This window comes from Fonticula alba (assembly GCF_000388065.1).
Source record: "Fonticula alba strain ATCC 38817 unplaced genomic scaffold supercont2.2, whole genome shotgun sequence".
NCBI classification, from domain to species: domain Eukaryota; order Rotosphaerida; family Fonticulaceae; genus Fonticula; species Fonticula alba.
This window is the reverse complement of record NW_009242972.1, coordinates 650801-661716: the sequence shown is the minus strand read 5'-3', so window position 1 is coordinate 661716 and position 10916 is coordinate 650801. Positions and strand designations below refer to the sequence as shown.

General features: G+C 74.6%; 1 protein-coding gene across 1 annotated transcript in view; it reads right to left on the bottom strand.

Moving 5' to 3' along the window:
• H696_01170 (hypothetical protein) overlaps positions 1-10834 on the bottom strand; it is a gene marked incomplete at both ends in the record, with an annotated part of 16175 nt that extends 5341 nt beyond the window's left edge. The window contains 3 exons of the mRNA XM_009495051.1: positions 36-428; positions 454-10517; positions 10730-10834. Of these exons, the coding sequence (XP_009493326.1) occupies positions 36-428; positions 454-10517; positions 10730-10834 (10562 nt within the window). The remainder of the gene's footprint in view (positions 1-35; positions 429-453; positions 10518-10729) is intronic.
• Between the last annotated feature and the right edge of the window lie 82 nt (positions 10835-10916).

Sequence of the window (10916 nt, the reverse complement as noted above, 5' to 3'; positions counted from 1 at the left end):
TGACCGGCGCCGGCGCCGCGAAGGCCAAAGCACACACCCGGGCCAGGAGCGGGGTCACGCGGAGGAGCAGCCCGCCCGGGCGCCCGGGGCTGCCCGGGGAGCCAGGCCCGCCGGGCAGCCTGGGCGAAGAGCCCCCACTGGCGGGGTCATCCTGTGCGGCGGCGGCGGCCGCCGCCGCGGCCACCGTGAGCAGCTCCGAGGAGGAGGACCCACCGGCCGCGGCGGTGCTCGAGGCCGCGGCCAGGCTCACCGTCCCCACCAGATCCCCGGACACCAGCCGCGGGGCGGTGGCCGCAAAGAGGTGGTGATGCCCGCAACGGTCCGGGCACAGGGGGGTCGGCAGGGCACCGGCGGCCGCGGCCACCGGCCCATCAGCCCCGCCGGCATCGCGATAGAGTCGGCTCAGCAAGGGCACCGACAGGGCCACGCTGCCGCCAGATCGGAAGAGCACACGTAAAGAGGTGGTGATGCCCGCAACGGTCCGGGCACAGGGGGGTCGGCAGGGCACCGGCGGCCGCGGCCACCGGCCCATCAGCCCCGCCGGCATCGCGATAGAGTCGGCTCAGCAAGGGCACCGACAGGGCCACGCTGCCGCCGAGGAAGGCCTCCACCCCGAGGGGGCTGAGGACCGAATCGCGCCGGCCCTGCGACCAGGCCGAGGCCTTGATGCCGCCGGGACCGGTGGCCCCGCCGCCGGGGCGCTTGCACGACCAGGCCTGCATGGCCGGATCATACCGACAGCCGGGGGAGGATGCCCCAGCCGGCCGGGCGCAGGGCAGGGTCTGCCACACGGCCGCCTCTTCGAGGCTGACCGCGCAGCTGACACGCCAGGCGACCGTGGCCCCTGGCAGCAAGCCCAGCGACCCGAGGGGCACGGAGGCGGCGGCCGCGGCGGCCGCCGTCCCGGTCGCCCCACCGAGGTCCAGCAGCCCGGCCCGCGTCTCGACCGACTCCACCAGCGCCGGGTCCGGCGACAGGAAGAGCCGCACCCGCATGGCCGCCAGCGACAGCTGGGCCAACGGCGGACAATCCCCCGGGGCCGGGGCCCCCGGAGCCGGCAGCGCACTCGGCGAAAGGATGGCCACCACCGGACCGATGACCGCCCGGACGGCAAAGTGCCCGGGCCGGATGCGGCTCATCAGAGACAGGGGATGCGCGCTGGCGCCGGCGCCACCGGCTGGCCCGGATGATGCAGACCCGCTGGCCGGGGAGGACCCGGGCGAGGCGGCCGAGCCGCCGGCCGAGCCGCCGGCCGCCGCCGACCCGGCCCCGGCATCGGCACGCCCGGTGGCCGGCGACGCCTGGGACAGAAGCCGAACAATGGGATGGGCCTGCAGGGCCAGCGCCTGGCCAGCGGCCGCCAGCTGCAGCAGGAACCGGCTGACCGCCGGATCCACGCGCAAGGCCGTTTCCCCGGGCAGGGACAGGTCCATCTCGCAGTCGAAGTGGGCCGGGGCGTCCCAGCTGGCCGGCTTGCCGAGGCTCAGGACCGCGGTCACTTGAACCGGGTCCACCTGGGCGAAGGGGAAGCTGGTGGGCAGGTGCTCCGGCGGATCGGCCACCCCCGGCAGCAGGGCCCCGGGCAGGGCCAGCTCGAAGCGTGCCCCGGCCAGGCGAACATCCACACGCGACTCCAGCAGCATGCCATGCTGGAAGTCCAGGCCGCTCCGGTGGAAGGCCCGGCTCTGCCGGTGGAGAAGCCGGCGCTGGCGCATGGTCAGCGGCACGCTCGACGCGGCGGCCACCATGCTGCCCGGCCCCCCCAGCACCGGGCTGGCACTGCCAATCAGGAAGGGGGTGCTGTCCTCGCCGGCGGCGGCCACAGCGCCGCGCGCCGCCCAAATGGCAATGCACCGCGGGGCCAGCAGCGGCAGGAGCTCATCCGCCACGGCAGTCAGCGCGGCATCCAGCCCGCGGCCGGACACGACCACGACGCCGAGCTCCGCTCGGACATCCACTCGGCAGAGGGCCACCGGTGGCCGGCCGGCCGCCGACTGGCAAATGCACGCGACATCGGCCAGAACCGGCGTCCGGGGGTCGCGCGCCGGGCTGGCAAAGGGGTTGCCCCGGGCGCCGGCCGGCTCGCCACTGGCGAAGGGATTGCCCCTGGCCGGGGTCCGAGTGGCCGGGCCGCCGTCGAAGGGGTTACTCCTGGCCGAGGGAGCCGGCCCGCCGAAGGGGTTCCCACGATCGCCGAAGGACCCGCCATCCGGGGCCCGGCCACCGGCGAAGGGGTTCCCCCGATCGGCTGACGAGCTGCCGGCCCGAGCCCGGGGCAGCCGCGCCGGGTGCGACTGGTCAACCGGGCAGCTGGGACACACCCGGGCCAGGCGCGGCTCGGCCTTCACGGTCAGGTTCAAGGGCAGCAGGACCGGCAGGCTGCCGCGCGGGGCGGAGGCCAGGCGAGAGGCCCGGCCGGTGCCAATGCGCGCCTGGCGCTGGCTCGGCGTCATGCTGACCGCCAGGCCGGCCAGACTGACCGACATGGGCCATGTGTCAAAGAGCTGGCCGTCCGCCGTGGAGACCCCGTCACCGGGGCCCGGGTCCGTGGAAGCGACGCCCGGCAGGGCATGTGCATGGAAGTCCGGCAGCTGGCCAATCGCGGCCAGCAGCTCGCCGGCCGTGATGGACAGCCGGGCGGCGGCATTCCCGGCCCCGGTGGCCGCCGGCCCGGCCGACCCGCGGCCCGGGCCGCCGGCGCCGGGGCCACCGGGCCCGCCCTTGCCGAAGCTCGTCAGGCTCAGCAGCAGGCCAACATCCAGCCCATGCAGACGGGTGAAGACCGTCACGCAGCGCAATTGCCGAGCCACCGGGAGCAGCTTCTCCGTCAGCGTGGGGGCCGACATGGTGGACGCCTCGCCTGCTGGGCTGCCGTCGGCGTCCCCGGCGCCGGCGAAGGGGTTGCTGGTGACGGCGGCGGCGGCGGCCGCCGCCGCCGCCGCCGCCGCAACGGCCTTGGTCGTCTGGACCCGCGGGCGGATGACACTCTCCGACAGGGAGGCCAAGTGGCTGAGGTCCAGCAGTGAGAGGGACAAGCTCGGGGGGAGGGTCACCTCCAGGCGACCGAGGTCCACGGCCGCGGACACGGTGTTGGCTGGCTCCGGCCGGCCCAGGGCACCCGGCAGCAGGAGATACGGATCGGTGGCCGACAGGAGTTCGGACCCGGCCGGGGCCGCGCCGGCGCCCGGCCCGGCTGGCCGCGTGTCGAAGGGGTTCCCCCCGCCGGCGGCCAGGTCCCCACCATGGAGCAAGGGCCACAGGGAGGCCGGGCCCGCCGGGCCAACAGCCGGCGCGACGACCGCCCGGTTTGGCAGACTCAGGCGCAGGAGCATGACCGGGCGCCGGGCGGCCGGCTCGCCGGCGCCCAGGTCGCCGCCATGCCCGGCCCCATGGGCGGACGGCTGCGCGCGCCCGGTGGCATCCACCCGCGGGCAGAAGACCCACATGCTCTCGGCCGCCGAGAGGGACAGCGGCCCGACCAGGGGCGCCGTCCCGACGGCCGGGTCCCCGAGCATCGACCAGTACAGCTGCCCGGCCCGGAGACTGGCATTCCCCGGAGTGGGCAGGGGCCGAATGCGGAGGATGTGCTCGCGCGCGGCGGCCGAGCTCGGGGTCGGCGCCATGCCGAGCCCCGTGCCCGGGGTGAAGGTGGACGACACGCGCGTGGCCGACACACTGAGCGCCAGCCGGCCGAAGCCCGGGCTCAGGCTGGCGGTCCCCGGCGCCCGGGTGAAGGCCACCCCCTCCACGATTTCCAGGCACAGGCCCTCCACCAGGAAGCCCAGCGAGGAGGAGCTGACCGCGGCCGCGGCCCCGGAAGCCGAGGCAGCCGGCCGCCGACCGGGCGACGCGTCGGCCGTCGCGTCGGTCACCGGCGCTCCGCCGATGCCCGGCAGGCGGATCTCCACATCGAGCGCCGGCAATGCCAGCCGGATGTGGTCCTTGGCCGAGCCGGCCAGCGCATACACCTGGGTCCAGGTGGCCGGGAGCGGATGCAGCCCGGCGGCCGAGGGCTGCTTGCTGACGCCGCCGCCGCCGCCGCCGCCGCCGCCGCCGCTGCTGCTGCCCGACCCACGGGCTGGCGGCATGGCCGAGCGCTCGCCCAGGCCCTGGTGGAACACCCCCCAAGCCCCGAGGTCCGGGGCCAGGCAGGCGGCACCCAGACGCGGGCCCGCCCCCGGCGCAACCACCCGGCCGAAGCCCGCCAGCGACCGGGCCAGCACACCCAGATCCCGGTGTGCCAGGAGCTGCTGCACGCTGGCCACCGCCCGGCGGATGGCCGCCACGTCACCCGGGCCGGACCAATGCCGGCCGAGGTTGGCCATGATCGATGACAGGGGCAGGGTCACATGCACCGAGGGACAGGGGAAGGACACCTCGATTTCCTTGTAGGCCCGGGCCCGGCCGCCCGGCAGCCGGGCCCCGGTGCCCGGGACGCGCTCCGCCCCGGGAAGGGTGTCCAGCAGGAGATCCGGCATGCCGACGCCCCGGCGCCCGGCCAGCTGCAGGACCGCCCCCGGGGTGACCTGCCGGCCGGAGCGCACCAGCAGCCGCATGGCCGGCACGACGGGGCCCCCATCACCGGAGCCGATGCTCCCCATGTCGACGATGGTCAGGAGCGCCGAGGAGAGGGACGTCTCCGAGCCGCTGGTCGGGTCGGGCAGGCTCAAGGACACCCGGGCCCCGTCGAGCCCCATGCGCACGGAGGTCATATTTTGGGAGTCGCGCACCGACAGACGCAAGGCCCCGGTGGCTACCACCAGGGCGATGGCCGGCCCGGCGCCCGGCCCGGCGGCCACCGAGGCCAGCGATGTGCTGGTGCCCGAGCGAGCCGGCGCCGCCGGGCCGCCAAAGACACTGCCCCGGCGGGGGCGCGTCAGTGCCGGGGTCCCGGGCCCCGGGGCCAATGCTGCCAGCGCCGGCAGCGACAGCCGAATGCGCATCGGCGACACGAAGACCGACACCCGGGCCTTGACAAAGTCCCCGGGGACCTCGTCCACCGCATCGGCGGCCGCCGTGCCGGAGATCAGCGGATCGCCGGTGCCCCCGGCGGCCGCCGGTCGCCACCGGGGGCGCGTGTCCGCCGGCGGGTGGAAGCTCAGCCGCCGGGACCCGGGCCCGAGGCCGGCCGGGCTGCCGGGAATGCTGCCACCGTTGTCGCTGCCATCGCCACCGGGCGAGCCGTATGCCGCGGAGCCGGCCCCGGTCGCCAGGAGCCCGGCCTGGTCAATTCGACCGGCCCCGGCCCCGGCCGGCAGGTGCACCGGCGACATGAGCCGCATCCGGAAGAAGGGGCCCAGCGTCTCGGTCAGGCAGGCAAACATGCAAGCCACCGAGCGGGAGTCCGCCAGCACCGGGATCGGCTCGCCGGTTCCCAGGCGAACGTCAACCCAAGCACCAGGCAGCACGGCTGCCAGGCTGGTGAGCCGGCCGCGCGTCAGGCCGGCCCCGGTCAGAGACTCGGGGAAGGCCGGCAGCAGGACATCCACCGCCACCACCACCGGGCCCATGGTCGGGGTGACCACCATGCCGGGCATGTGCACGGCCAGGTCGAAATCGCACCGCCGCCCGAGGCAAGGCGACAGGCAATCGCCCAGCGGGGCCGCCGGCACCGGGGCCAAGCTCGGGCCCTCGTCGAAGGGCGACCGCTTGCCCGGCACCGGGGCATCATCAAATGGCGACCTCCGGACCGGGCCCGGGCCCGGGGCCGGGGCCGGGGCCTCGTCGAAGGGCGACCGCTTCCCCGGGGAGGGGCCATCCGGCTCGTCGAAGGGAGAGCGCTTGGTCGACGCCACCGGGGCCGGGTCTTCGTCGAAGGGCGACCGCCGGACCATGGGCTTCGATGGGGCAGCCGCCGAGGCCGCGCACCCGCCAGCTGCCCAGGGATGCTGGCCACAGTGCAGCGGCAAATCCCCGGCCGGGATTTCCAACTGCGCGGCCCACGCCGCCGGCGAGAGCCCGGACTCCCGGGCCAGGTCGGCCGTCCGGTGGAAGAAGCCCCCGATCAGGGCGGCCTCCAGGCAGCCGAGGCACGCGGCCCCGGCCCCGGCCAGGCCGGAATCCACCACCGGCGCCGCCAGGGCCAAGTGCGAAAGACGCATCTCCGGGGCCCGAACCGCCAGCTGGCTCACCTGGCCGGTGGCGATGAGGTCGGCCCGGGCCAGCGGGTCCGGGCCCTCGCTCAGGGAGTCCACGAAGTCCCGGTCGCCGGCCGGCCCCCCCCCGGCAGGGCCCTTGCCATCGGCCGGCCCGCCAACCGGGTAGGTGAACCCCGGGGCCAGGACACTGGGCGGGGTCAATTCCAGGCTCAGGAAGTCCGCCGACACGAGCATCGCCCCGAGGACATCCCCCGGCCGGCCGGTGCCGGTGTGCCCACGCGAGGCAAATCGCGTGCCGGGAACCAACAGGAAGAGCCCATGATTGAAGCTCACATGCGCTGACAGGAAGTAGCCGGCCGTTTGGCTGGAAATGTGCTGCCAGGCACGCAGGAGATTCATGCGCGCACGGCCAAGGCGGTCGGCGTGCGGCCGCGCTGTCGGCGACTGCACCGACCCGAAGGAGCCGCCGGTGTTCGCCGTGTCGGTGGCCCCGGCCGCCGCGCTGCCCAAAAACAGCGGGCTGCCCAGCAGGGCCGCCAGGTCCTGGGCGTCCGATCCCCGGGCAACTCGCTCCATGAAGGAATGCACCGCCGCATGGACATACTGCCGGAGGTCCCGCTCGACCGGGCAATCGCCGGTCCCCGAGGACGACCCACCCCGGGAGGGCCCGCCGCCAGGGGTGCCCCCATGGGCCAGCGAGAAGTCCGGCGCCAGCCAGTCCAGCCAGGCGGCCACGGCGGCCGTCGGGTAGCTGGCACGCAGGGTGGCCTGAAGGCACACGTCCACGGCCAGGGGGGCCGGCATGGCCGTGGCATCGGCCCCGGAGGGCATGATGCCCGGCAGCGGCTGGGGCGTCAGGAAGATGCTGACCGCTGCCCGGCTGGCCGTTTGCAAGAGATCCGCACTGCCCTCCAGCCCGGCATCCGAGCCGGAGGCCAAACTGTCAACACTCAAGGTCAGCCCACTGGAACTGGCCGACACGGGCAGGGCACACTCCAGCACGAGCCCCCCATTGGCGGGCTCGACGCCGGACAAAATGCGCAAAGCCTCCAGGGTGATGGTCCCCCCGAAGTCATCGGGCCCGGGCACGAAGCCGGCCATGTCCAGGGGGGCCGAATTCGGGGCCGACCCCGGGCGCGTGGATGACACCGACGTCACCGAGCTGATGGAGAGCGTGGACGAGGAGTGCCGAAGGCCGGAGGCCGGGGCGCCGGCCGTGGCCCCGGAGCTCGACATCGCACGACGCGAGCCGGTACCCGCCCGCGCAGGCAGCTGGCCCCCGTGCGACCCGACGCACACACTCAGGCCGGACACACACACGCGGAAGATCTCATCCCGGTGGTGGCCGGCCGGACGCGAGCGGGACATCGGCTCATGCGCCGAGCTGGACGCGCCCCGGCGCATGACCACAATCAGCCCGGGCATGTCGCACCGCAGGCGCCAGGCAACTTCCATGCGCCGGCGCGAGGCGGCCTTCTCGCCGGACGAGGAGCGCCCGGATGGGAGAGACTCCCCGGAAGCGGTCGGATCATCCCCGAGACCCAGCACACTGTCCCAGTCGCTGTCGCGCAGACCGGTCAGGCTGACATAGTCGGCCACGGCGTCGGAAATGTGCAACTGCCGCCCACCCGGGCTGGCCGGGGACGATGCCGAAGTGCCGGTCACCGCGGCGGCCGTCACCAACGACCCGACGGTGATCGCCGGCCCGGGCCGGCCGACACCGCCGGGCCCGGCGGCATCGGTGGCACGCAGCGGCGGCGAGGCGGACCGATCGGCCCCGTCCACCGGCCCGGTCGGCCGTAGGGACAGCGCCGCATCGAAGGCCGCCGCCATGGCCGATGGCGTGAGGTAGGGCGCCGGCCCGGGCTTGCCGGCGCCCGAGCGCACATCCAGCGACGAGGCAGCCGGCGACAGGCCGGCCGACGGGGAGGCCGGCACCGAGGCCGACCGGCTCGAGGGGGCGGCATTGGCCCCGGCACCGGATCCCGACGATGCAAACGCCCCCGAGCCGATGGACAGCTGCGACGAGCCGACCGAGCCGGTTCCCAGCTCGGAGGAGGCCAGCCCCGAGCCGACCGAGGGCGACCGCGTGATCCGGAAGGAGGAGGCAGCCGCACTGGCCTCCGGGGCCACTGGCGGCAGGGTTTCATGCGACGAGCCGCCGGACCCCGGAGGGGGAGTCCCCCCGGGCGAGGAGGAAGAGGACGAGGCGCGGTGATGGTGCGACGCGGCCACCAGCGAGGGGTCAGTGCCACCGGACCCGGGGGAGTCCTTCGGCCGGAACATGCCCTTCAGTCGCGAGGACAGGCGCTTGGTGGCCGACGAGGAGGAGGCCCCGGCGCCGGCGCCGGAGGAGGAAGCCCCGGAGCCCGAGGAGCCGGAACGCGAGGCGGCCGCCGCCGCCGCCATGGCCGCCGCCGCCCGGGCCATGGCCACCTCTTCGTCCTCCTCGGTGGCCGGGCTGTCGGCGAAGCTGGCCCGGCCGGATGCCGGGCCGCCAGCCATGGCAGCCAGATCGCTGGCGAAGGACCCGGATGCCGGGATGCCCGACAGCGAGGCGAGCGACGTGCTCCGGGGGATGGATGGCCCGTCGGGGGTGGGGTCGGGGGTGCCGGGATCCGGGGCATCGGCCGTTTGGGAGAGGATGCGCGCCGAGCTGAGGGAGTCGGCGCGGGAGCGCCGCCCGGAGGGGGGCTTGAGACGCGACCCGGTCGACGCCCCGCCGGACGTGGCCGACCCGCCGCCGGACGAGGAGAAGCGCTTGTTGGCGTCGCGAATGCGCAGGGCCGCCTCGGTCATTTGCGCCACCACCCCGAGGGCCTGGTCGCGAATGGCGCGCAGGACCTGCGCCGCTTCATAGAGAGCCGTCACGGGCACCGCGGAAATGGGCCCGCCCACGGAATGCGGCTCGGTCAGGTCACACTGCAGCATCAGGTAGATGTAGTTGCGCTCGGCCTGGAGAGAGCGCGCCCGGGCGTCGGCCAGGGCCTTGGAGTAGGAGCCGGAGGAGCTGCTGGAGGAGGACCCAGAGGCAGACCCCCCGCCGGCTTCGAGACCGGCAGCCGGCAGGGCCCCGGCCGGGCCGCCGGAGGACGAGATGATGGCCGACCCCGAGGAGGATACCATCAGGGCCAGGTCGCGAGCCAGCTGCTGGCAGGCCTGCCGGGCTCGGGCCACCTGGTGCATGCGCCGGGCCGAGGAGGTCGGCCCGGCCGGCGTCCGCGCCAGCACACACGCCACGGCATACTGCCACCGGAGCCGAGCCAGCGGAGTCCGCCCGGAGAGGTCGACGCCGGTGCTCGGGCTGAGCAGCGGCGAGGGCATCAACGGCGGGGCAGTCGGCGACCGGCAGGGAGAGGGCAAGGGGGCCGGGGTGACCAGGCCGAAGCGCGCCCGACCGGCGGCCCGATGCCGGCGCTGCATGCGCAGCATCACATCGCCGGCCACGGCCAGCAGGTGGGCATACTGGCCGGCGGCAAGCTCGATGCGCAGGGCCCCGACCTCCGGAGCCACATTGGTCCCGGAGGGGAGCCGATAGTCGCGGGTCGACACGCCGCGGTCATCCACCGCCAGCATGGACCCCGCCTGGTAGAGGGGCAGCGAGTGGAGCCGCGCCCGGACATCGATGCAAGTGACCGGCGGCTGGCCGACATTCCGCAGGGACACCTGCGCCGCCAGGCTGAAGGGCCGAAGGACGTGCGTGCATGCAAGCGGCGCCACGCCGCCGGTGGCCGCCGTCGAGGCCACCGATTCCGAGGCAATGCACCCGGCCATGCGGTGTGCGAAGCGCGTGCGGTCCAGATCGCGACCCAGCAGCCAGGACGCCGGGCCGCCGGAGGCCGGGCACGCGCGCGGGTCTTCGGTCCCGGGCCAGTCGGCCTCATGCTGATTCAGGTACACCGCCAGGCATTCGAGAGCAAGCTCCTTGCGGACGCCGGCATCCGGGGCTCCGGCATCCACGCCACCGGACCCGGCGTCCGACCGGCTGGGCTTCTTGCTCCCGCGGCTGGATTTGCTGGCCGTGTCGAAGGGGTTCCCCGAGGAGGAGCCCCCGGCCGGGGGTTTGCCCTTCTTCGAGGGCTCCCCAGTGGGGGCATTACCGAGGACCAAGGACCCGAGGGTCAGGCCGGCGCTGATGCCGCGCCCGGTGCCGGCACCGGGGCCAGGCCCGGGCGAGCGCCGGCCAGAGGGGCCGGCCGCGCCCCGGCCGGCAAAGGTCGGCGCCGGAAAGACATGCTCGAAGCGCACGTGGATGTTCCGAACGACCAGGTGGAGGTTTTGGATGAGCCGGGCCACAAGGCGAGCTCCGAAGCCGGTGTTCTTCGGGCCCTTGGCCGAGCCGGAAGAGGCCGAAGGAGTTCCACTGAGCGAGCTGGCCAGGTCCTTCATGGCATCTTGCACTCGGCGCTCGAGGAAGTCCTATTTGCGGCGGGGGGGCGGGGGAGCGAGGAGCAGGACGATAGGGCCGTGTCAGGCAGGGGCGATGACAAGGTGATCGCCCAGATGGCGGAGGGGGGATGGGCGGGGGGACAAAGAAAAACACGACACCGGGGAGGGAGGGGAGACAGAGAGAGGGAGAGAGGGGGGGGGGAGGGGGAGAGCGAAGGGAGAAAGAGAGGAAAGGAACATACGAGCACTGATTCCGGTCGGAGAGATCCGGCGACGAGATCCACCGCGTCCAGATCATCCGGCGAGATGGACAGCACACAGTACAGCCCCTCGATCGAGACATGCATCGGGTCCGACAGGAGCTTGGTCCAGGAGAGGGAGAGCTTGATCGATCCAATGTGGCCTGGGGTTGGGAGGGCGGAGGGCGGA